The sequence below is a fragment of the Saimiri boliviensis genome, chromosome 4 (assembly GCF_048565385.1).
Source record: "Saimiri boliviensis isolate mSaiBol1 chromosome 4, mSaiBol1.pri, whole genome shotgun sequence".
Lineage (NCBI taxonomy): Eukaryota > Metazoa > Chordata > Mammalia > Primates > Cebidae > Saimiri > Saimiri boliviensis.
Genome location: NC_133452.1, coordinates 64,395,752 through 64,421,858, shown reverse-complemented (window position 1 = coordinate 64,421,858; position 26,107 = coordinate 64,395,752). Strand labels below are relative to the sequence as shown.

At 43.0% G+C, this 26,107-nt stretch overlaps 1 protein-coding gene across 3 annotated transcripts in view; it reads right to left on the bottom strand.

Annotated features, from left to right (window-relative positions):
- Positions 1 to 20,797: 20,797 nt before the first annotated feature.
- POPDC1 (popeye domain cAMP effector 1) overlaps positions 20,798 to 26,107 on the bottom strand; it is a 39,520-nt gene continuing 34,210 nt past the window's right edge. For all 3 annotated transcript variants that reach the window (XM_074397660.1, XM_003935922.4, XM_010346434.3), the window contains one exon: positions 20,798 to 24,203. In XM_074397660.1, the coding sequence (XP_074253761.1) occupies positions 24,088 to 24,203 (116 nt within the window). In that variant the 3' untranslated portion in view covers positions 20,798 to 24,087. The remainder of the gene's footprint in view (positions 24,204 to 26,107) is intronic.

Sequence of the window (26,107 nt, the reverse complement as noted above, 5' to 3'; positions counted from 1 at the left end):
ATACAGGACATGGGAAATCTCATTAAGTCTTAAAGTTAATTTAAATTAATTTATCTGTTTTCCCTAAGAAATGTTTATCATAAAATATATATGTGTATTTCCCCTTTGGTTATAAAATTTGGGAAAGTATGTACAAGTGCAGCTGCACTGACTTTAATTTTCTAGATGTCTTAATGAGATTTATTTGTTTTAGAAAAGAACATCTTGTTAAAAGCATCAAACTCTGTCTTACATAGCTGAAAACAGCCTCTTTAAGATGTGGTGGTTGTGTGATCTGTGTCATAGTTGTTCAGTTAGTGAGAAGTTGACCTATGATTCATTTTTAAATTTTATATTTGGAACAGAGCTACAAGTTATGGTAAAGTACTGTACTATGAGAAAGTATTATGATATTTAATACATCTATGGCTTAACACTTGTGAGAGTTACCAGCTTGAAAATGATGGTGTTGACTACCTCGTGAATCACTTAACTTACATTTATCTACCACCAAGCTGGCTTTAATTAGTGTGTGTTGCTTTTTTGGTATTAACAACTCTAACTATACTAGAGACCAAAGTGAACCCTGACTTTTATATGTCTTTAATAATGGTGTTTTATTTAGTGCTTTTAAATTATCCTATGTAGTATTTAGATTACCTCATTGTCCATCTTGACTCAGATTGTTTACAAGTGAAAATAAAAACACGTGAACTGTATGTTTTTAAAAAAGGGGTAGATGTTTGGAATGCATTTCACTTGCGTGCGGCCATCAGGATGGACTGAAGCACTGTTTGCCTTTCTGTAGACCCTGGTTTTATATTCTCATTTCATGCCTAATGTCTTATTCTGTCAATTACGAACATGTTGTGGCTTAAAAAAACTACTTGATTAAAAATAAAACATATAACGTTGGCATTTATGATGGGTTTTGGAGATTTTTTTATGATGTGTGTTATTACTAAGTTAAGTGAAAGGATAAGAGGTCATTTAGGCAGTATTTACACCAATTGGGGCATAAGTTAAGTGGTATTAACATATCCTCAGTGGTGATTATTAACATGGAACTTACTCCAACAATACAGATGATGAATAAATGTAGTCTAAGTGAAGGAAGAAGGAAAGGTGGGTGCTGCCGTTACTCAGAATTGTTACATATTATCCAGTGGGGACTGCAAGCTTGTGAATAAAGACACATACTTCCATGTGGTCAGGAAGAGTGGTCTGAAGCAAAATATTCAAAGCCTATTAAATCATTTTAGAACTTTTCTACAAATTTTTTCTAATAAAGAATTTGAAAAGAAAAAGCCAAATTAAATCAGTACCAAATATCTGAAATACGAATGTAGATTTATCAAACCATGAATGCAGTAATGATGTACTATACAAACCATTTGGTAAAAGAGTTTTATATTGGCCAATTCCACAATCTAACTTATTTTCCTCTCTACAGCTGGATTTTTTTTGATGATCTGTTGTTACAACTCCTTTATTTTTTAAATTCTTGTAAAATCATATAACAAAATTTACTATCTTAACCATTTTCTTTCTTTTTTGGTTTTTTTTTTTTTTTTTTGAGGCGGAGTTTCACTCTTGTTACCCAGGCTTGAGTGCAATGGTGCGATCTCGGATCACCGCAACCTCCGCCTCCTGGGTTCAGGCAATTCTCCTGCCTCAGCCTCCTGAGTAGCTGGGATTACAGGCACGCGCCGCCATGCCCGGCTAATTTTTTGTATTTTTAGTAGAGACGGGGTTTCACCATGTTGACCAGGATGGTCTCGATCTCTTGACCTCGTGATCCACCCACGTTGGCCTCCCAAAGTGCTGGTATTACAGGCGTGAGCCACCATGCCTGGCCACCATTTTCTTTTTAAGATGAGGTCTCATTCTGTTGCCCAGGTTGGAGTGCAGTGGTGGAATTGCAGCTTTCTGAGGGCTCAAATTCCTGAGCTTGAGTGATCCGCCCACCTCAGCCTCTTGAGTAGCTGGACTACAGATGTGTGCCATGCCTAGCTAATGTTGTTTTTTTATAGAGATGTAGTCTTGCTTTGCTGCCCAGGCTGGTCTTGAACTCCTGGCTTCAAGCAATCCTCCCTCCTCAGCCTCCCAGAGGGCTGGGATTACAGAGGTGAGCCACTACGCCTAGCCTTAACTATTTTAATTGTTAAGTATATTCACACACTTGGACAACCATGTATGATTCACTTTTCTTAGAATGCAAAGGGTATACTTTAGAGCAGGTGTCCCCAAACTGCGGCCCCTTGAAGCCATTTATCCGCCCCCGCTGCTGCACTTCAGGAAGGGGCACCTCTTTCATTGGTGGTCAGTGAGAGGAGCACAGTATGTGGCGGCCCTCCAAAGGTCTGAGGGACAGTGAACTGGCCCCTGTGTAAAAAGTTTGGGGACACCTGCTTTAGAGAATATAGAAAACCTTTAAACCTTATAAGAAAAATATGCATAATCCCATCATCTGAAAGTAACCAATAACAGTTTTTATTAATCTATGAAAAATCTTTTTCTTTTTTTTTTTTTTGAGACAGGATCTTGCTTTACCACCCAAGCTGGGTTGCAGTGGCACAACCATGGCTCACTGCAGCTTCAGCCTCCCCAGGCTCAAGTGATTCTCCCAGCTCAGCCTCCCAAATAGCTGGGGCTATAGGCCTACACCAGCACTCCTGGCAATTTTTTTGCATTTTTTGTAGAGATAGTAAAATCATAAGATAAAATTTACTATCTTGTGGCTCAGGCTGGTCTTGAACTCCTGGGCTCAATTGATCTTTCTGCCTTGGCCTATTTTTTAGGCCGGACCGCGCCCGGCCCATTTTTAAAATTTTTTGTAGAGACAGCATTTTACTATGTTAGCTAGCCAGACTGGTCTTTAATTCCTGGCTTCAAGTATCCCACCGCAGCCTCCCAAACTGTTGGGATTATAGGCATGAGCCACCACACCCGGCCAAAAATCTTTTAAAAAGTAAAAAGTAGCCGGGCGCGGTGGCTCAAGCCTGTAATCCCGGCACTTTGGGAGGCTGAGGCGGGTGGATCACGAGGTCGAGAGATCGAGACCATCCTGGTCAACATGGTGAAACCCCGTCTCTACTAAAGATACAAAAAATTAGCTGGGCATGGTGGCACGAGCCTGTAATCCCAGCTACTCAGGAGGCTGAGGCAGGAGAATTGCCTGAGCCCAGGAGGCGGAGGTTGCGGTGAGCCGAGATCGCGCCATTGCACTCCAGCCTGGGTAACAAGAGCGAAACTCCGTCTCAAAAAAAAAAAAAAAAAGTAAAAAGTATACATAATCCCATCATGCAGAAATAACCATTAGCATTTTTTTTCCTTGTGGTTACACACACACACACACACAGATACATATGAGGGTGATTTGGGGGGTTTTTGTTTGTTTTTTGAGATGGAGTCTCAGTTGCCAGGCTGGAGTGCAGTGGCACAATCTCGGCTCACTGCAACCTCTGCTTCCCGGGTTCAAGGGATTCTCCTGCCTCAGCCTCCCCAGTAGCTGGGACTAAGGTGCGTGCACCACAGCCAGCTAATTTTCGTATTTTTAGTAGAGACAGGGTTTCACCATGTTGGTCAAGATGGTCTCTATCGTGATCTGCCCTCCTCTACCTCCCAAATGAGGGTGATTTTAAAAATTAGGTTGCATCATAAATGATTCAAAGCTCTATGCTTTTAACATCATGTGATGTTTTGTAATATCAAAAGTTGTTCAAAAACAACACTTCGTAAATACCTGCATGATTTCAGGAAGTGAGCTATAGGTTGAGCACAAAGGATGGGCCTGGTTTGGATGAAGGAAGGGAATTGGAAGAATATAGAAGAAACAGCATAAGCAAAAGGTCAGAGTCAAAAATAAGCATTGCATGTTCATGCAAGCAGTAAAGAGACAAATTTTGCTGGACAAAGCATAAAACAATAATTTGAATGTACTGGAGGGCAAGCAGTGCAGCTGGGAGCATGAGGGGCTATAAACTTTGAAAGAGGGGAAGCACCTAAGGCGAGCATATTTACCCCAGCTTTTCTCCTATGAGCACTTTCCAGCACCCTGAGTGCCACAGCATGATAGAACCCAAATAGAAGTGGCAGTTTTAGTGAGCCAAGGGGCAAATTCAGGGCTGCCAGAACAATAGCAAATTCAGAGGAGGGTTGACAGGGAAGCATCCCCCCTCCCGTCCCTCCAGATCTTCATACAGATCCTTTTCGAGACATTGAATCTGAAGACTCAGCAGAAAACAGCAGGTGAGAGCTGAGCTGTGACTAGGGTGAGGCCAGAGAGGTGCCTTGGGAGTAAAATGTAAGAAGGTGCTCACTTTCAGGGTGTTAGCTTGCCCCAGGAACCTCCCCTGTCTCACCCTGGGCTGGGAGGGTAAAGGAGTTAGAGATGTCCTCAGCCATCCAGTGCAGGGGAGGTAGAGATTGAATTTAAAGCTTCATTGAATCAGACAGTTCTTGGTAAACACCCTGGGCTTTTTGTCTTATCCTACAAAACTATATATAGACCCCAGGTGGGCCTCATCCTAGAGATCATGCCCTAAGAGTAAGAGCCATACACTAGGAAAAAGTACAATTGAAACAGACCAGCCCTAACAAGGCCTAAAATTAACCCTTAATGGAATCAAAGTAGCCATCCGGTACATTACCTGCCTGCTAAAAGAAAGCTTAACCCGGCTGGACGCGGTGGCTTACATCTGTAATCCCAGCACTTTGGGAGGCCAAGGCAGGTGGATCACTTGAGGTCAGAAGTTCAAGACTATCCTGGACAACATGATGAAAACCCATCTCTACCAAAAATACAAAAATTAGCCAGGCATCGCGGTGTGTGCCTGTAATCCCAGCTACTCAGGAGGCTGAGGCAGCAGAATCTCTTCAGCCCAGAAGATGGAGGTTGCAGTGAGCTGACATTGTGCCACCGCATTCCAGCCTGGGTGATAGAGTGAGACCCTGCCGTACACACACACACACACACACACACACCATAACCCTCCTAGGAAGAAGATAACATTATCAAGATCCTCTACAAATTTTCCTCTACAATAGCTTGCATCCAATCAAAAAGCATGAAGCATGCTAATAAACAACCAATTGGCTGGAAGCAAAAACAGACAAAACGGCACAAGTGATTAACATATTGCAATTATTGTACAAAGACTTTATGGTAAAGAATATATGATACAGAGGTGAAACAAATTCTAGAATCAAAAATTATAATACCTAAAAATTGGCTGGATGTGGTGGCTCACACCTATAATCCCAACATTTTGGAGGCCGAGGTGGGTGGATTATCTGAGGTCAGGAGTTCAAGACCAGCCTGGCCAACATGGTAAAACCCCGTCTCTACTAAAAACTCAAAAATGAGCCAGGTGTGGTTGCACACACCTGTAATCTCAGCTACTTGGGAGACTGAGACAAGAGAATCGCTTGAACCCAGGAGGCGGAGGTTGCAGTGAGCTGAGATTGTGCCACTGCACTCCAGCCTGGGCAACAAGAAAAAACAAACAAAAACAGACAGACGGACAGACAAGATCCTAACATTCCAGGAGCAAACAACCCTTTGCTTCTATACCTAAATAGCGCCTTCTCATGACCTTGCCCTTTAGTCTTTAGGGATACTCTAGCACACAGCACATGTTTGAAGGCAGAGAGAAACGGACTCAACAGGGAGACGGGGAGAGTCCGAAAGTTTTAGAAGGGGACTAAGTAGGGAACGAGTTTCATGAAAGAGCATAAGAGGAAAGGGCTTCTCATCACTTCTTTTGGTTGCTAAGTGGCAAAGTGAAGTATCAGACAGTTCGTGTGAGTGTGAGTTCAAGAAAGCAAGAATTTTATTATTTTAATGAAACTTCCTAGACTAGCACTGAAAAGCTGGGGCTTTGGGTGGTGTGAATTTTTATAAATGTTTAGAAATACACAACCATAGTATACAGTTATACTCTGCATGCTGCTTTGGAGATGCATAGTTCATCATGTTTGTTTTCTCCAGAGAGCTAGATGGGGAAAAACTAAAAAGAAGTTATAGTGTTCAAATGTATTTATTGATTTTGAGATGGAATCTCGCTCTGTCACCCAGGCTGGAGTGCAGTGGTGTGATCTCGGTTCACTAACACCTCTGCCTCCCAGGTTCAAGCGATTCTCCAGCCTCAACCTCCTGAGTAGCTGGGACTACAGGTATGCACCACTGCATCTGGCTAAGTTTTGTATTTTTAGTAGAGACAGGATTTCACCGTGTTAGCCAGGCTGGTCTCGAACTCCTGACTCAGGGGGTCCATCTGTCTTGGCCTCCCAAAGTGCTGGGATTACAGTGTGAACCACTGTGCTCAGCCAGTGTTTAAATTATACATATAAGAATTTGATCATTAAAACATAAATAGTCCAATATGCTTATGTAATTAGTTGTTTTTTGTTGTTGTTGTTGTTGTTTTCAAATAAAGAACAGCTGTAAGACACATTCAGAATAACAGGAAGACCCAGCCAGAATCCCAGGCTGCCTTCTCTGTACACAGAGTACTACATCTCTTACCCCTGTCTGTCTGTCTCCTGTATAAGCTTTTTGTAAGGGTGTGTGTATGAAGCTTTTGCCTTCTAGGCTACTAAATCAAAGCACTGCTGTGTGATAGCCACCATTTTGTAACAGATTCTGCTCCTGATTTCTTATTTTTGTAAAATATTCCTCAAAAACTCTGCGGGGTTTCTGGTTTGCTTCGCTTTCTAGAAATAATAGAAAATTCTTAAAACTTTCGCAGTTGCTCACATGTAATTTCTGTCATCCTCAATTTAGAAATCGGTATGTTGCCCTTTCTAATACACACACACATACACACACACACACACACACACTCTCTCTCTCTCTCTCTCTCTCTCTCTCTTTCTGAATTAGTTTGGACTGCGTGGAAAACGCAGCCACAATGTTTCTGTGGCTGCATAGCAGGCATGTTTTAACACAATATAGGATAGTTTATTGTATTACATTATATTTATAGTGTGTTTTGTTTCTAAAATTACTCGAAATTTCTTGAAGCTATGGGCTGTTTCTGAAGGTCAAAGGCCTCCATTTCTACTTAATTTCTGAGCTGCTCAGCATCTGTAGGTATATCTGCCTGCTCCAGTTTGTAAAAATTTTTTAAAGCACAAATGTCAATCTTGGAGGTTTTACTTACATCCCAAATCACATGATTTGTTTTTTGTTTTGTTCTGTTTTTTTTTTTTTGTCAAGAAGAAGGAAGAGGCTGGACCCACACCTATTAAAGTAAAGATAATGCCCAAAGTCAAAGTCCAGGGAAAGACTGTTTCACACTTAAGAACCAAACCAGATTTCTGTTTGACTTGGTGCGAACAGACGTATTGTTGACCTGTCCTTTCCTACTGCTTTTCCACGTTTCCTTCTAGAAGTGTGGCCCCTCCCTCATTGCCAGTATGTCGGATAGTTCAAGTGTTATCGCTTTCTTTTTTTTTAATAGATAGAATCTTGCTCTGTCACCCAGGCTGCAGTGCAGTGGTGCAATCTCAGCTTACTGCAACCTCTGCCTCCTGGGTTCAAGTGATTCTCATACCTCAGCCTCTCAAGTAACTGTTTTGCATTTTTAGTAGAGATGAGGTTTTGCCATGTTGCCCAGGCTGGTCTCAAACTCCTGGGCTCAGGCAATCCACCCAGCTCAGCCTCTCAAAGTGCTGGGATTACAGGTGTGAGCCACTGTGCTCAGTCGTTTATCACTTTCTTTCATTGAGGTAATCATACTAAGCCCTTACAGTTATCATTCTCCACATTGGCGCTTCAAATTCTCTCGTCTTCATGAAGTTAATTCTCCACAACTTTCATTAACTAGTTCAGATATTAACTTCACTATCCCATGTTAAACTTGCTTCTGCCCAAAAGCAATTCAACCTCACCAATAAAATCCATTTAAAACAGTATTAGGCCGGGCGCGGTGGCTCATGCCTGTAATCCCAGCACTTTGGGAGTCCGAGGCGGGCGGATCACGAGGTCAAGAGATCGAGACCATCCTGGCCAACACGGTGAAACCCCATCTCTACTAAAAAAATACAGAAATTAGCTAGGTGTGGTGGCCTGCACCTATAATCCCAGCTACTTGGGAGGCTGAGGCAGGAGAATTGCTTGAACCCAGGGGGCGGAGATTGCAGTGAGCCAAGATTGCACCACTGCACTCCAGCCTGGTGCCTGGCGACAAAGCAAGACTCTGTCTCAAAAATAAATCAATAAATAAAACAATATTAATAAAAATCTAATTACAATCATAATCAATTTTCTCACAGTAAAAATCTTAGAAAATAACAGAGGAGGGGCTGCCACATGAGAAGCTCCTGCTGTGGTGTTCTGACAATGTCCCCGGTCTACAGTCTATAGCCCTAGGTGGGCTTTTGTTTGTTGAGACTGCACAGCATTAATGGGAAACTTATTGCCAGGGAAAATGTAATGTAAAACCAAACAGTGGGAAGGGACTCTGGACTGGCATCTGGTTCAACAGTCTGTCTCCATCTAGGATCATAATCTGACCATCCTAGATGGTTAATTTCCAAAATCTGCTGGAGAAGATTCCACGAGTTCCTTTACAACTGAATCAGTAAACAAACCAAAAAAATAAGTAATAAAAGTCTGTGGGCCAATGTCAGATTATATAAGAGGTCCCATTTAGATGCATACTCAATTTTCCATGATGTGATTTTTACGTATCACATGCCTGTACCAAAATATCTCATGCTGTAAATATATACATCTAGTATGTACCCACAAAAACCAAAAATAAAAAATAATTTTAAAAAGGTCCCATTTAAAGGGACCATATTGGCACCCTGCAGTGTTTCTTTTTGGTGAAACACGATTTCTTAATGGAACACTGTCCCCACTAAAATTTTCTTTAAGGCTTATGTAAAAGATATCTTAAATAGCACAATCTAAATACAATCTAAATAGCATGTCATAATGTACTCCACTGTGCAGTGGGCCTTTAGAAGTGTAAAAATTCCTTATGGTTAAAGTGAAAGTCTGACTTTTAAGAAACTGTGGAATTGGAATTTTAATAATTCTGAATAAAGATTGAACATTAGGCACTTCAGTTGTTGCTTACCACCACCAGGGGGCACTCTTCACTTGCTCTCTCAAACACATTTTCTTTTGCATCCCCTCATAGCTATAATATTTATTTGAGCAGCTGAATATCCACGATTGATAAATTTACCTAGGAAAATTTCTGACTGAAAAAATGTGCAATTATAAGTAATGGCTTTTGAGCTCTTATGGAGAAGACGGGCTGTCAACACACAGCTCACAATACTGAAGAGATACTGGATACTGGTAACTTTCCTAGGAAAGAGTAAGTCTTCTTGTAATAAAAAATCACAGGACTATAAACATTCACATCACATTAAATACTCATGCTGCACTATTGTCCCCCACATTTCTCACCCACGTTTCAAGCTATGAGAAATATAAAACTTCTCCCAAGCATGGTGGCTCACACCTGTAATCCCAGTGCTTTGGGAGGCCAACCCAGAGGGATCACTTGAGGCCAGGAGTTCAAGAACAGCCTGATTAACATAGTGAAACCCTGTGATATGGTTTGGCTGTTTCCCTACCCAACTCTCATCTTGAATTGTAGCTCTCGTAATTCCCGTGTGTTGTGGTGGGGACCCCATGGGAGATAATTGAATCATGGGTTTCGGTGTTCCCCATGCTGTTTTTGTGATAGTGAATAAGTCTCATAAAATCTGATCATTTTGTAAACGGAAGTTTCCTGGCACAAGCTCTCTTCCCTTGTCTGCCACCATGCGAGACGTGCCTTTCACCTCACGATTGTGAGGCCTCCCCAGCCATGTGGAACTGTGAGTCCATTAAATCTCTTTCTTTTGTGAAATTGTCCAGTCTCAAGTATGTCTTTATCAGCAGCATGAAAATGGACTAATACACCCTATTTCTACAAAAACTTAGCTGGGAATGGTGACTTGTGTCTGTAATTCTAGCTGCCTGGAAGGCCGAAGCAGGAGGATTGCTTGAGCCCAGGAGTTCGATGCTGAAGTGCCTATGCTCACACTGCTGCACTCCAGCTGTGAACACACAGTGAGACCGCCTCTTAAGAAAAAAAGAAAAAAAGTCAGGCACTGTGGCTCACACCTGTAATCCCAACACTTTGGGAGGCTGAAGCAGGTAGCTCACAAGATCAGGAGTTCAAGACCAGCCTAGCCAACATGGCGAAATCCCATCTCTACTAAAGATAAAAAAAATTAGCCAGGCGTGGTGGCGGGTGCTTGTAATCCCAGCTACTCGAGAGACTGAGGCAGGAGAATGGCTTGAAACTGGGAGGCGAAGGTTGCAGTGAGCCAAGATCACACCAGTGCACTCCAGCCTAGGTGACAGGACGAGACTCCATCTCAAAAAAAGTTATTGACCAGGTGTGGTGGCTCACACCTGTAATCTCATCACTTTGTGAGGCTAAGGCGGGTGGACGACCTGAGGTTGGGAATTTGAGACCAGCCCAATCAACATGGAGAAACCTTGTCTCTCCTAAAAATACAAAATTAGCCGGGCTTGGTGGCAGGCACATGCCTGTAATCCCAGCTACTTGGGACCTGAGGGCGGAGAATCACTTGAACCCAGGAGGCGGAGGTTGCAGTGAGCCAAGATCTCGCCAGTGCACTCCAGCCTGGGCGACAAAAAGGAAAGGAAAGAAGAAAAGAAATACATGACTTCTAAAATTCTTGATTGGGATTTTATTACTTAAAACTTGGATGTTATTATTCTCACTCAGACATTTTAGTAGGTCTGCCCATTCTTCCATTATTTGAGAAGAAACAATATATTATCAAAATGCTGATATCACATCCAGGTGTTCTAACTATTGGATTTAAATATTGCATCTAGAAACAAGGACAAATTAGATGCAAGTTCTGAAAAAGAGTTTTCAGGTATAATTTAATGAAGAATTATGTCTTTTATCTTAAGCTTCTATTTATGTGTTACTGATTAATGTAATAATAGCTTTTTCTTTAATAGTGCTTTATAGTTGACATGGTGCTTTAAAATTTAATTCTCAGAAAACCTTCTTAAGGTTAAGATGGCAGATGTCAATATTCCTATATTACACCTGGGTTCAGGGAGATTACATTAACCACTTGGGCCACAACCAGGCTTGCAGATAGCTAGAAAAGACACCTCAGAATTCTGATTTGAATTCTGAGGCACCCGCCACCAGGCCTGGCTAATTTTTTGTTATCTTTAGTAGAGATGGGGTTTCACCATGTTGGCTAGGCTGGTCTTGAACTCCTGATCTTGTGAGCCACCTGCCTCAGCCTCCCAAAGTGTTGGGATTACAGGTGTGAGCCACAGTGCCAGACATTTTTTTTTTTTTTTCTTAAGAGACGGTCTCACTGTGTGTTCACAGCTGGAGTGCAGCAGTAAACTCTCTTCTTCCAGAAACCAGAACCAGGCAGTAAGCTTTCTTCCGAGTCTTAGGAAGTGCCAGGAAGACAGTAGGGGAGTTGAAAGGATGAAAATCACACATCAGTTGAGATTGCCCCCATTTGCTTCGGTCTGAATGTTTCCATCCATGCCACCCAGTTCTACTAGTCATTGTCCAAACCCACTCACACTCATCCTGCTCCACTGTGTTGGTTTCTTTTTTTAAGATGGAGTCTCTTTTGCCCAGGCTGGAGTGTAATGATGCGATCTCGGCTCACTGCAATCTCCACCTCCCGGGTTCAAGCAATTCTCCTGCCTCAGCCTCCTGGGTAGCTGGGATTACAGGCACAGCCACCACGCCCGGATAATTATTTTTAGTAGAGATGGGGTTTTACCATGTTGGCCAGGCTGGTCTTAAACTCCTGACCTCAGGTGATCTGCCCACCTTGGCCTCCCAAAGAGCTGGGATTACAGCCATTAGCCACTGCACCTGGCTGTGTTTGTTACAGTGGGAAGCAAGACTATGAATGCACTAGCCTGCAAAGCCTGGACCTGCCAGGAGTTCCACCCAATCACCAAGTTCCTGGACCTCACCCCAGACCACAGAGTTTTTCAAAGTTTCTATCCACAGGAATCACCTGGGAGCTTTTAAGACCCCTGATACCTGGGTGAATGGCATCAGAATCTTTAATCCCAATGTGCAACCTGGTTAAAAACCATTCTCTGGGGTGAATTGTGGAGCTAGACTTTTAACTGGCTCCCTGAGCGTCTTTTATAAAAAGTTTGAAAACTAATGGCCAGGAGCCAACAAATACAAGTTGCTTATAATTGGGCTGTGAACAAGAATACTTGGGTTCTAGTTTTTATTGGGTTCAAATTTCCTTTCTGTGTTTTTCATCTTCCCAATGCGGGTGGGAGGTGGACTCAAACCATCAAGACCTCAAAAGTGGTCAAGAGGACCTCAAAATGTGGTCCCCCTAACAGCAGCAGCAGCGGCATCCTGCCTTGGCAACATGACAAAAACTCATCTCTACAAAAAATACAAAAATTATCCAGGAGTGATGTCTGTTGTCCCAGTTTCCTGGGAGGCTGCGGTGGTAGGCTCGCTTGAAGCCGGATCAAGCCTGCAGTGAGCTGTGATAGCACCCCTGCACTCTAACCTAGGCAACAGAGGGAGGCTCCGTCTCAAAAAAGAAAGAAAAGAAAAGAAAAGAAAAGAAGAGAAAAGAAAGAAAGAAAAGAAAAGAAAACAAAATAAAGAAAGAAAGAAAAAGAAAGAAAGAAAGAAAGTTATCCTTAACATAACTTTTTGGGATCAAGTGGTGACCAATAATCACAGACATCTGAGTGCCAGCAAGGGTCCGAGGAGGTTCAGAACTTCGTTGTTCTTGGTCAGGTCACAGTGCTCCTATAAACCTTTAACACAATAGTTGTGTGTTGTTGTTTTTTTGTTTTGTTTTGTTTTTTTGAGATAGAGTCTTGCTCTGTTGCCCAGGCTAGAGTATAGTGGCACAATCTTGGCTCACTGTAAACTCTGCCTCCTAGGTTCAAGCAATTCTCCTGCCTCGGCCTCCTGAGTAGCTGGGATTACAGGCACCCGCCACCATGTCCAGCTAATTTTGGTATTTTTAATAGAGACAGGGTTTCACCATCTTGGCCAGGCTGGTTTCAAATGCCTGACCTCGTGATCCACCTGCCCCGGCCTCTCAAAGTGCTGAGATTACAGGTGTGAGCCACTGCGCCTGGCCGGTTTGTTTTTATAAAAATATACATATACACTTCCTCTTCTTTGGGAGGCCAAGGCAGATGGATCATGAGGTCAAGGGATCAAGACCATCCTGGCCAACATGGTGAAACCCCATCTCTACTAAAAATAAAAAAATTAGCTGGGTGGGGTGGCACCCACTTACAGTTTCAGCTACTTGAGAAGGTGAGGCAGGAGAATCACTTGAATCCGGGAGGTGGAGGCTGCAGTGAGCTGAGATTGCACCACTGCACTCCAGCCTGGGCAACAATAATAAAACTCTGTCTCAAAAGAAAAAAAAAAAAAAATATATATATATATATATATACACACACACACACACACACACACACACCCCTCTCCTTTAATCCCAGAGCTAGTTTCAAAAGCTATATGATTGCTGCGTTTGTGTTTTATCTCAGTTCTCTAAAATTATCCTATCCTATATGCAGGAATGGGTAAAGACCCTTTAAACAAATGGAGTTTGTTGTGTTTGTTCTTTTGCTGTTTTGCTGTTACACCAGTGCTTTCCATCCCCTAGCTGCTTTAGGGACGTCTCTACAGCCTCCTTTTTCTGCCTCGTGCTTTCTAGAGCCACCTGTCTAAGTTGGACTTGGCTCTTCCCTCTGCCCCAGGCAAACAGATCCAGAGAGACTGCAGCTTTGAGTGTGGGATGCCCCTGCCTCCAGCCATTTCTGCTGTAAGCAGAAGGAGCCTTGGTAATAATTCCCTGCCCTGTCCGTCTTGTGGGTCCTGGCTCTGATCCTCCGGCTCTTTACAAGGACCGTGGCTGCCAAGATTCCAGAATATTTAATCATTCGATTTGATAAAGGAAAAAGAGAAAGGAGAGGACTAACATGGACTGGGTGCCAGCTACGTGTCAGGAAAGGTTCGTGTGTACACGTGAGGACACAGTGGCTCTGCAAGCTTCACAATTTGCCTAAGATCATGCTGCTGGAGCTGGCGCTCAGAATTACATCTGTCCAACCTTCAAGCCACATCCAGGGCAGAAGGACTCTGCCTCCTTCAGGCCTATGCTTTTCAGCTGCTTTGATCTATGAGCGAAGTGAAGGTAAACAATGTAGATAAAAAATCAGTTTGGGAAAAACTATAACTAGGACTCCATTTTTTTTCCCACAGGAATTGATAGATAATTTTAAAGGCAAATGTCAGATTTTAATTTTTCTTTTTTTTTCTAAGAAAATGCCCCTCTAGCCGGACATGGTGGCTCACGCCTATAATCCTAGCACTTTGGAAGGCCAAGTGGGGGCGGACCATGAGGTCAAGACATCTACACCATTCTGACCAACCTGGTGAAACACCATCTCTACTAAACATACAAAAATTAGCTGGGCATGGTGGCACATGCCTGTAGTCCCAGCTACTCTGGAGGCTGAGGCAGAAGAATCACTTGAACCCAGGAGGCAGATGTTGCAGTGAACTGAGATCACACCACTGCACTCCAGCCTGGCTACAGAGGAGCAAAACTCAGTCTCAAAAAAAAAAAAAAAAAAAAAAAAGAAGAAAAGAAAAAGAAAAAGAAAATGCCCCTGTATATAAATACATTTACAAAAAAATCGCCTTACATTTTTCTATTTCAGCATGAAAACTCCTTAATAACCTCAGGAGAGGAGCTGGGAACCAGACACGCTGGTGGCCTCACACTCAACCTCCAGGGGCACTGGAGAGAAAGAGGGCCGCAGACAGGCCGGCCTCAGTCTGGGGGTCCAGGAGGAAGCCCGGCTTTGTGACTTGCTGAATTGTCTTGGTAAACTCAGTCTATTTGAGCTTCAGTTCCCTCCTCTGCAAAGTGATAATCATAATAACTAGCTTGCAGAATCGTTGTGAAAATACTGAATCGTATATTTTAAATGCAGCCTCTGGTAAATAACAGGCACTCAATACATGGCTGTTCTCACTGTCTCCCATTACACCTAATTGTTCTTACTAACAAAACATCAACACTTGTAAGAAAAGTTAAAAGAGATCAGATGAGAACAATAAAAGTAGTGGAAAGCACACTGAAAAAAATTAGGTCTTCAAGACAACAGAAGCAGTGTTTTTTTTGTTGTTGTTTTTTGTTTTTTTTGAGATAGGGTCTCACTCTGCTGCCCAGAGCACACTGGAGTGCAGTGGCATGATCTCAACTCACTGACAACCTCTGCCTCCCAGGCTCAAGTAATCCTCCCATCCCAGCCTCCCAAGTAACTGGGATTATAGGCATGTGTTACCATGCCCAGCTTATTTTTGTATTTTTTGTAGAGACAGGGTTTTGCTGTGTTGGCCAGGATGGTCTTGAACTCCTGGGCTCAAGGAATCTCCCTGCTCCGATCTCCCAAAGTGCTGAGATTACAGGCATGAGTTACCACACCCAGCCTACAGAAGCAATTTTTTTAATTATTATTTTTTAAATTGCATTTTAGGTTTTGGGGTACATGTGAAGAACATGCAAGATTGTTGCATAGGTACACACATGGCAGTGTGATTTGCTGCCTTCCTCCCCATCACCTGTATCTGGCATTTCTCCCCATGCTATCTCTCCCCAACTCCCCACCTCCCACTGTCCCTCCCCCCGAAGCAATTTTAAGAGAAGTAATGTCATAGCAGGTGAGTGAATTGTAGTTCTGTTTTCTGTACCATGTAGCTGGCCCGTTGGGAGGTTGAACCTGGGGTTTGTCCCATTTGAGCTCCTTCTGAGGTCTTGCCTCAGCCAATCTCTACACAAATGGTGTAATTATAATGTAGTCATCAGCAGCTGTGAACAACTTAGTACGTTTTCATCATTTGCAGAAAAATATCAAGAATTATATGGCTGTCGTCACTTCCCCCTCCAAGGTCCCTTCTTATAAGAGCCGTTTTAAAGTGGTGGGATTTCCATTGACTCGGATGTGAGATAGTTTAGCTCAATTCAAAGCACTTTTGGTTCTGTTGGCCTGTCATTCAAGAAGTCGAAGGGTAAAATCCCGAGTCAAGGTGCTGTGTCCTCCTGGGAGCAGGCAGTGTGCACTGGCCCAGCAATGATAAGCACTGTGGCATTTAACTTAAGGCAGCTGGGACAAGCGAATAGACGAAGAAAATTAGAGACACGTAACTAAAAGTGGGAAAGAGGTGAATTGTCTCATGACAGGATGAAGAAGAAAGCTGGGCGAACTTGAAAGTCAGTGGGATATATCTGTCTATGGTGAACAGCAAGAAAATATTAACGTAGTGTTTAACATCCAGGATCCAGCTGCATATGGTGGCTCACACCTGTAATTCTAGCACTTTGGGAGGCCAAGGCAGGTGGATCGCTTGAGTTCAGGAGTTTAAGAACAACCTGGGCAACACGGTGAGACCCCATCTCAACAAAAAATACAAAAATTAGCCACGCATAGTGGCACACGCCTGTAGTCCCAGCTACTCAGGAGGCTGAGGTGGGAGGATCACTGGAGGCTGAGGTGGGAGGATCACTGGAGCCTGGCAGGAAGAGGCTGCAGTGAGCTGAGATCATGCCACTGCACTCCAGCCTGGGCAATAGAGCAAGAACCTGTCTCAAAATCAAACAAACGAGATGCAAAAAACACAAAATCCAAGAACCAGTGGTAAAGCAACCAAGAGGATGCCACTATAGATGAGGTTGGAACTGTGAACATGGCCCCAAACAGGAATAAGAACAAGGCCTAAGCATAGAGTAGGAGTAAAACAAACAGAAAATAAGTCAGTTTCTCAGAGGCCAAGACACAGCGTGAGAAGCATAGTGAGATCCCATCTTTACAAAAAAAAAAAAAAAAAAAAAAAAAAAAATTAGCCGGGCATCGTGATGCACGCCTGTGGTCTCAGCTGTTAGAGACGCTGATCTGGGAGGATCACTTCAATCTGGGAGTTCAAAGCTGCAGAGAGCTGTGATCATGACACTGCACTCTAGCCGGGGCAAAAGAGCAAGAACCTGTCTCTTAAAAAAAAAAAAAAAAAAAAAGAACCAGAGTTGTAAAGCAGAACTAGGAAAGAGCCCAGACCACATATGCTTGGGATGTGCTCACAGTGTGACCTTGGGCGAGTCACATACGTTCTCTGTACCCTCCTTCTCTCCCTTCTAAAAACGGGACACAGTGCCTGCCCTCCCACACTGACAGTACTGTTGAGGGTTCAAATAAGTGAAGTGAAAGAGCGTCGTCAGATTCACAATGATCTGAAGGGACACTGAGACCTAAGCCAACATCCCTGCTGTGGCTGCTGCCATCCAACCAGCCATGCTGTAGGCATAAACTCTTGGCCACAGAGGGCAGCAAAGGAGGGAAGAGCAGATCCACGGAAGTGTGGGAGTTTATCCTGGCGGCACTGCTGGATGGAGAAGTGCAGGCATTTCAGGCAGAGGCGGGCTCCTGTGTGATGAGTGCAGGGGATGGAGAAGTCACTGCGTCAGCTGGGTGCAGGTGCCTGGGTATGGAAACGGCCTTGGTGGCTGTGCAAAGAGTGTGGCCTTTTCTCTGTAGGAAAGGAAGCTCCATCGGCAGGTTTTCAAGTCTGTCGGGAAATTTTCAGATTATTCTGATAGCAGCACAAAGTTCCACCAGAAAATATGAGGCTAGAAGAGAGGTGTTTAGAGAATGAGGACACGTAGCATTCCACTTGAAAATGATAAAAAACTCATTACATGTTAACAGGAAGAACACTTTTCTTGAAAAATTACTATTTTATAAAACAACAACAAAAAAAGAGTAGAGTGGCGTTGTTTTATGCTTTTGCAATTCTTCTAGAAGTAGGACTTAATAGAAGAGCTGGATCTTCACATCTGCTCTGCATTCAGTAGATTGTAACATAGTTTTGGTTGACGTGTATGAAGAAAATCTAGCCTCACACAGATTTTGGAAAGGGAGGAGTACAGAGCAAGTACTTTAATAATCTTTAGATAATTGTGGATATTCTTTTTTTTTTTTTTTTTTTTTTGAGACACAGTTTTGATCTGCCGCCCAGGCTGGAGTGCAGTGGTGTGATCTTGGCTCACTGCAACTTCGCCCTCCTGGGTACCAGTGATTCTCCTGAGCGGCTGAGATTATAGGTGCATGCCACCATGCCTGGATAATTTTTGTACTTTTAGTAGAGATAGGGTTTTGTCATGTTTCCCAGGCTGGTCTTGAATTTCTGGCCTTAAGTGATCCACCCACCTTGGCCTCCCAAAGTGTTGGAATTATAGGCGGGAGGTACCACACCCGGCTGACTGTGGCTATTCTTGATACTACCAAAAAAAAAAAACTCTATCCTTGATAGTTTCTTTAAGGTTACTCAAGCAAAGCAGTGGGAGGGGAAAAGGAACAATGTTCCGTACAGGCTGTTTGCACTGTGGAGTCTGAAACCCTGTGAGTGGCTGTTCTGTGTTGCTGCAGTGGCCTGGCTTGCGCTTAGAGGAGATCTTATATCCATGTGCAACTTTACAACATCTTGCCTCGATCATTTAAAAAATACTGGCTCACTTATGTGGATCTTTCCAATGTTAGCATGTTTCCAAATAAAAGATCAAAAATTCACTCATTTGTTATTATTCGTTCATTCATTCATTCACGGAGGGAAGGGAACGAGAAGAAAAAACCTTAACTAGAAAAATCTTCATGTATTGGGAAGCTGGTAAACTCACAGTGACGTCTTCAACTTGAAAATCTGTCTCTTCAGCCCAGATCCCTTCACTGAGTTCCAGACTGACTTATCCAGCTGCCTGCTTGACATCTCTTCATTATTCTCAAGGCCCTTCTAACTTGGCGTGAAGAAAACATACTCAGGCTTTTCACTCAAACCTGGTGCTCTGCCATGTTCCTGGACAGAGACAAACCAGCAGTACCAGAAGCCAGAAATCTCTGACAAGCCCCTCTCACTCACCACCGCTTCTGTTCCCACAAATAAACAGGTCCTGTCAGCTTTATCTTCTGGTGGGCTGCAACCATGTCTGTCCACAGAAAACCCCCAAGTGGACATCAGTGGAAACTCCCAGCTCTTACAGAGCAGCCTTAGGTAAGGGGACACTGGTCAAAAGCTGGCTCAGCACAAAGTTCAGGGGTGGAAACTGGGACATCAGGCATAGGACATCATAAAATCCACCGTGTCATCTATGTAACGACCTGTTGAGTGACAGAATTAATTCCTCTCATCGTAGTATAAGATGCTCCTTCCATTTGGGTCTAACCTTGACGCTGGCACGAGCGAGTGTGTTAGATGCTAAGGACTTGCTACTCAAGGCCAAAGATGGGCTGTCAAGTTTCCATTCCAATACCTAGGACAGCTGATTGGAGAAAATGTGGGTTTCTCAAAGAATAGAAAAACTGTCCCCCTCCTCCACCACAGAACAGATCCAGGGAGGTTTTCCGACTCCTTCATGTGACTCCTTGTATTGCTGAATCTTATGAAACTAGAAAGGAGTGAATGTTCAGATGCAGCAACTAAAAAGCTTAAGTCCACGAAGTCCCGACAGTAAAACTCTGAAGGCTTCTCCATTGCTGCATCTAGTCAACACCATCTACGCTGCCTTCCGGCCATTTTCTTTCATGGCCAAAGCAGCCAAGATGGCAGGACCTTTGAAGTTAGGCAAGACAGACCCATGAGCACCGCCCTGCTGGCCTGCTCAGAATACCTGCACCAGGCCAATCCCCACAACCTCAGCTTTGGGCATGGCATTTGAACAAACTAGACACATGTAAGAGGAATGAAAGAAAAAATACATACATGATCTAAGTAAGAAATTTATTTGATCAAATGGTAATATATGAAGATATTTTAAACTATAAGGCTCTATCCAGACAAAAAGCATCTTTATTATAAAGTAAGTGTTATCAATTTAAATGGCACCTAAAAACAAAGAATGAGTTTCCTATAAATAATATGTCTGTAAAAAGCTTTCATAAAATCCTCATGTATTTCCAAACTAGGTAGCAAGTGTAACAGAAAAACCTATAAATAGTACTTAAAAGCAGGTTTCTTAAAATTTATGGCACCTACAGTGTGTCACTATAGACAGAGTATTCGGGGGGTTCTGTGATAATCAAAACATGGCTACCATCGGTAAGGGAAGTGTCCCCTGACGAGCAGAACCGAAGCCATGATTAAGCCTCAGCTTTGAGCTCCCTGTATAGCATCGTACCGTTCCAAATTCTTGGGACTTTGAATTGAGTTGGGAATTACTACAAGAGGAGGTCGGGAAACCAGGATTGGAAAGAGAGAAGGGAGAGGAAACCAAGGCATAGCAGGATCAAAGCTATTTATAAAGTAGCTTTATAAATGACCAAGAACATGAGTTTTCAAAAAACACAAAACGGCAAGTCCTTGGGGCTGCAATGTGGCATCTGCGAAGAGGACAATGCTAAGCCCTGCTGGGAGGGGCTGACCTGCATGCTGGGTGCCTGGCTGGGAGCCACCACACGCAACAGTAGGAAACCTTCTCTGGATTGCCATGCCATTTCCAGGAAACACTGGGGACAGGTCAGTGGGTAGGTTACACCATCTTTCCCCAAATATTTTTCCCGCAACCAGTGACTCTGTCTTTGGGGCCCTGATGGGAGTTGACAGGGAGGAATCTGCAGTTCCAGGTTATAAGATCAGGAGCGCTTCAGACGAGCAGGAAAGCCAGATATAAAGAGGGTGATGTACACACACTGTTAGCAGCAAAACGCAAAGATGTCCAATGATTAAAATGAAACTGAGTGATAGGGAGAAACAGGGAAGGTTCCAGAGAGCCAGGGATGGTAATGAAAAATAATTATATAGCACCCATTATTACTAATCTAAGATATATAAGCATCATTGCAAATTTACATAGTGTCTATGCTGTTAGTTTAATAAATATAAATATGAGGGCTTTCAAAATATTTTAAATGACATATACATTCTAATATTACACTCCAGATTCATACAACTTAGTTGATGTTACATTTAAACAGAGTAGATTTGGGGTTGTATATGGAATGATTTTTACAGACCATTTTCTGAACTTTGATCATTCGGCTAAGTAAAGGCCAAAAAAGACTGGAAGTATCTTACTGGGAACTTTGGCAGCAAACATGTTTTTGTCTATGTATCTATGCATTATATAAAGATACATGTATTCATTTGTATAAATAAATTTAAAGTACTCCATAGGAGATCATACACTTAAAACACTTCTCTGTCTTCTTATCTGCCTCTTTGCGATGAAGTCTATATGGGAGGGCTACTCAATGCCTTATATCTCCTTTTTTCGGAGTCTCATTGTCTTCCTTAGAGGTGTGTATTTAAAAACAGTTTCATGTTTCCCATTCAGGCTAAGTGGCTCTTTTAAGATTCCTAACCTTGAGATTACAATCTTCACTATCAATGACACTGATACACACACACATTTTAATAAAAACAGTAAATGGCTTATATCACCTACTTTTAGCAGTGTGCTTTTAAAACAGGTTTGTTCCCAGCACTACAGAAAATAATCTCCAAACACATCCATTACTTTCTACTCAGGGAAAGGTGTTACATCTAATGACTCTATAGAGTGATTTTGTAAAATAGTCTTATGCATGTGTAAACTAAACAGGCTGCCCAACTTTATCCCAATGGTTAAAGGAAAGTAGCATCGACACTATGACATCACATCACACCTGTGCTCTCAGGTACAGGGCAAGAGTGAGAGCAAGAGAGAGAGAGAGAGAGAAAGAGAGTGAGCAAGCGAGAGAGTGTTCAATCTGAGAGCTTTCTAATTTCAAAGCCTAGGCTGTCATTCACCTTTGCTTCATTTCTCCAAAACAAGCTCCTAATTCAGCTACCTGAAGAGACTGTTGCAGTAGTACGGTTAAAAGCAGCCTTTAAAAAAAAAAAAAAAAAAAATAGGGTCTCACTCCGTTGCCCAGGCTGGAGTGCAGTGGCACGATCTGGGCTCACTGTAGCCTCAACCTCCCAGGTTCAAGTGAACCTCCCACCTCAGCCTTCTGAGTAGCTGGGACTACAGGTGTGCACCACCACGCCCAGCTAATTTCCTTTTTTTTTTTTTGTAGAGATGGGGTTTAGCCATGTTGCCCAGGCTGGTCTCGAACTCCTGGGCTTAAGCAATCCACCTGCCTTGGCCTCCCAAAGTGCTGTGATTACAGTCGTGAGCCACCGTGTCCAGTCGACAGTAGCCTTTTTACTGTGATGTCAATAAACCAACATCTGATGAAGATGTCAAGAACTGGATTCAGAGTCTGTGTATTTTCTCAATGAGTGACTGAGCATGTAAATTTAATTCAAATAAAATTACTAAAATAATTGCTTAAAAAACATATTTAGCACTTTGGGAGGCTGAGGTGGGCAGATCACAAGGTCAGGAGTTTGAGACCAGCCTGACTAACATGGTGAAACTCCATCTCTACTAAAAAAATAAAAAAATTAGCTGGGTGTGGTGGTGCATGCCTGTAATCCCAGCTACTCAGGAGGCTGAGGCAGGATAATTGCTTGAACTCGGGAGGTGGAGATTGCAGTGAGCCGAGATCACACCATTGTACTCCAGCCTGGGCGACAGAACAAGATTCCATCCCCCAAAAAAACAAAACAACCCCCCCTACACACACACACAAAACATACTTAGGAAAATGAGGTGACCCTAGATGACCTAGAAGAGCTTATTTCTATGCCTCCTCTAACAGAAATCACCTCCTGAAAAGAGATGCTTCTTTTGGCTCAGTTCACCTGAAAACAATTTCATTTGGAACTTTTCTTAGCTATTTAGGGGACTGACTCAAAGTTGGTTCTAGTGGATGACGCAAAAGAGATATGACTAGCACGGTCGATCAATGAGCCTTACTCAACAGGGTGTCCTGGCCAAGCGTCACAGCCACACTGGTCAGACGCAGTGACCAGTTATGCATTTCCCTCCAGCCAATGCCACTGTTCCCTAAACCATGATTTTAGTAGAAAAGAAAGCTCTGGAATCAAGGCCTACACTGCAGTATCTGGGTTGGATGTCCCTGGCCTGGCCTGTGGTAAATCCTCTGCCCTTCACTGTGTTCATGTTTGCAGCTATGGCACGGGGACGTCTGGCAGTTTTTTTAAAGAGACGTCTCTGCCTCTAGATGAACAATCTGGAACTGGAGAATACAGATCAAAGAATGAAGCGGATCTTTCAGTCGCCTCATCCTATAGCACTTGCCCAGCCATTTAACGCCCCTGTCCTCCTGCCCTACATAAAGTGTTTCCCACACCAGAGTGTGCAGGACAAGGCGACTCCAAATCCCAAAGAAGTAGGGTTTAGCTGGAGGTTAACCCGTGCTCAGAAACCCTTTCATCTGTTATCTCTCCAGCTTCAGGTTTCACAGCGGTTTATAAATGGCATAATACAAGGGTAATGTCAGTAAAATCTGAGAGTTTCGTTCATTATCAAGTTATCAACACAGTGCCCAGCTAAGTAAGGTGATCTAGCAGAGAAATATCTCTGGGCTGGGGGAAAAATAAAACCAGTCAAATCACACCTTTGTCTAAAATGTCCCATTAAAAAATTATGGAGTAAAGTTTGAGATTTCCTGCTTTTTCATGTTACCTTAACCTCAATTTTAAACTTACATTGTTTGTTAAAATTATCAGATGAACAACCCCATTGCCATGGAAGAGAAAAAACTGTGAGGAAACAGAATCGCAACTTGGAAAAAATAAGTGAAAAGGCATTTGCATTGAGAGATTGCTAAGATTTGTTAAGTTAAAACAATAATGTATCTAGAAAAGACTGTGAAAATATATATCTCAAAATAGAACAAGGCATAGTCAGAAGGCTCAGTAAAACAATTACTTCAAGGCTGAATAATAAAAAGGATAAGTGAAAGAACCCTTCCATCCTTGATCCTTCCTCACTTCCTCCCTCAGACTCTACCAGTCTGGATGCACTAACATAGAATAACCTAAAAGCCATGAAAAAGTGCTGGTATTTTCCAGGATCTCAAGACACCTCTTGTCTTGGTAACCTGAATTCTCTCTCTGATCAAGGCAGCTAACGGACTTTAAATGTATTTGGAGATACCGGTTCAAAGACCTCATCGTCATCTTCTACCCCTTCTTCTATCGGTTTCATCTTGGCAGAGGCTCGCTGGTGTGGGGATGACACATCTGTGGAAAGATACAGGAAGGAAAACAACTGAATGCACAATCTACCCCAATACTGGTGTGATGTATTGATTATCAATTCCAACTGGAAAACAAAACTCAGTAGGAATCTCTCACTAGTACCAAGAAAACAAGTTCTATAAACCATTCTATATCAATCCAGCATTTCAAGAAAACAACCAAGTCAAGAAGAGACTCTCAGCCAGGAGAACAGATGAGGGACAGATTCTACTGTATGTGTTTGGATGATATGAGTTTCTCAAATATATTCAGTTCCCAGGGGCTTGCCCCACAGTCTGTTTATGACTCAGAACGCATGCTCCTACATTCATATCATACATGGGAGCTTGAGTCTCACATTGGCCCTTGAAAGTTAATTTAACTCCTAATTTCCCTAAATAGTATTTCTATTCTAAAATTATGGAACCTAACACCATCTGTAATATCACCTAAAACACATTTCTTGCCTCCACCATGGAGTCCAGTGACTCCCTGGGCTGATACAAAAAGAAGAGGAAGAAAGGCCAGGCATTCAGGAGGGAAGAGCTGAGTGGAGGAAACACAATCTCAAGTAGCAGCAGGAGAAAAGGCATCCCCAGGGCCTTTTAGGATGCCATTTAATCAAAGGAAGCAGGCAACAATTCATTCATTCAGTCACTCATTGGTTCATGCATTCACCAAATGCTTAGAGAGCATCCTCCACATAATGATAACAAGCTTGGTGTAGAAGAAAATACTATCTAAAAGTAAGAGTAGACGTCATCATCAATAGACTTTGCAAGGTGCCTAATGAGCAGCTAACGTGACTGCATAACGCCCCTCCTACAGTCACCACCATCACTGTCAGGATCCATGCTGTCTGGCTTTCCGCATGCTCTGCCCACACCCATCTCCTTGCTGCCCAGTCACAGGGTACAGTGGTATTCAGGCAGACCACAAATGCTGAACACCGCTGGGGAAAAGGTTGATGGTGGAGGGACACAGTGTGAAACAAGACGCTTTAAATACTTGCTAACAGCAAAAGTGAGTGGAGGATCTATTAAGACATGAAGCAGATCTGCTACAAGATGACCACAGAAGTTTGTCAAGATCAGCTGTCATTCACCGGCAGGAGTCAGGAGCAGATGGCTGAGTCGGCCAGCATGGGGAGAAGGCCACAGCCAGCAAGCAGGGCCACAGGCTGTGAGCATGTCACACAGCCGCTCCTGGCAAAGGCTTTGCCCTGGCACTCAGCCACGAATGAGTGGTCATTCCTGGCCCCTGGTATGGCACAGGGGGAGGCAGCATGCAGAGAAGTCAAGACCAGAGGCTCAAAAAACAGTTCCAGTGTTCAAATTCCTGCTCTGCAATCTGTGCTCAATTACCACATCTTTCTAGGCCTCCGTTTCCGTATCTATAAAAAGGGGATATTTGTAGAATCTGCTCCATGGGATTGTTGGGAGGATTAAACAGAATAATGCATATGATGTGCTTAGCAGGGTGTTGGGCCTATAGAACATGTGACTAAATGTCGGTTCTTATTAACTGTACAGTCACTGCTGTGCATCTGGGGAAATGCTACTACCAGTCACATCTTCTAACATAAAAAAAGTATGCAGTGCTGGACTATGTATACTTGCTGTACATATATGGAAATTATTCACTTGCAAACATTTACAGGAAAAATACGGAGTTTCTTGAAATACAACTACTGATGTAAACTGTAGAAAATAAGCCTCTAATAAAATGGTCCAAGAACCCAATTCTGCATAGAGCACAGCATGGGAAGTTTTCAGGCAAGTTCTTATTCTTTTCCATGCAGGTGACACAAACGCAACCTTTACTTCACATGTCTATTCAATGGCGATGACTCCTATCTGTGTGACCTTGGACAAGTTACTTTACCTCTTTGTGCCTTAATTTCCTTA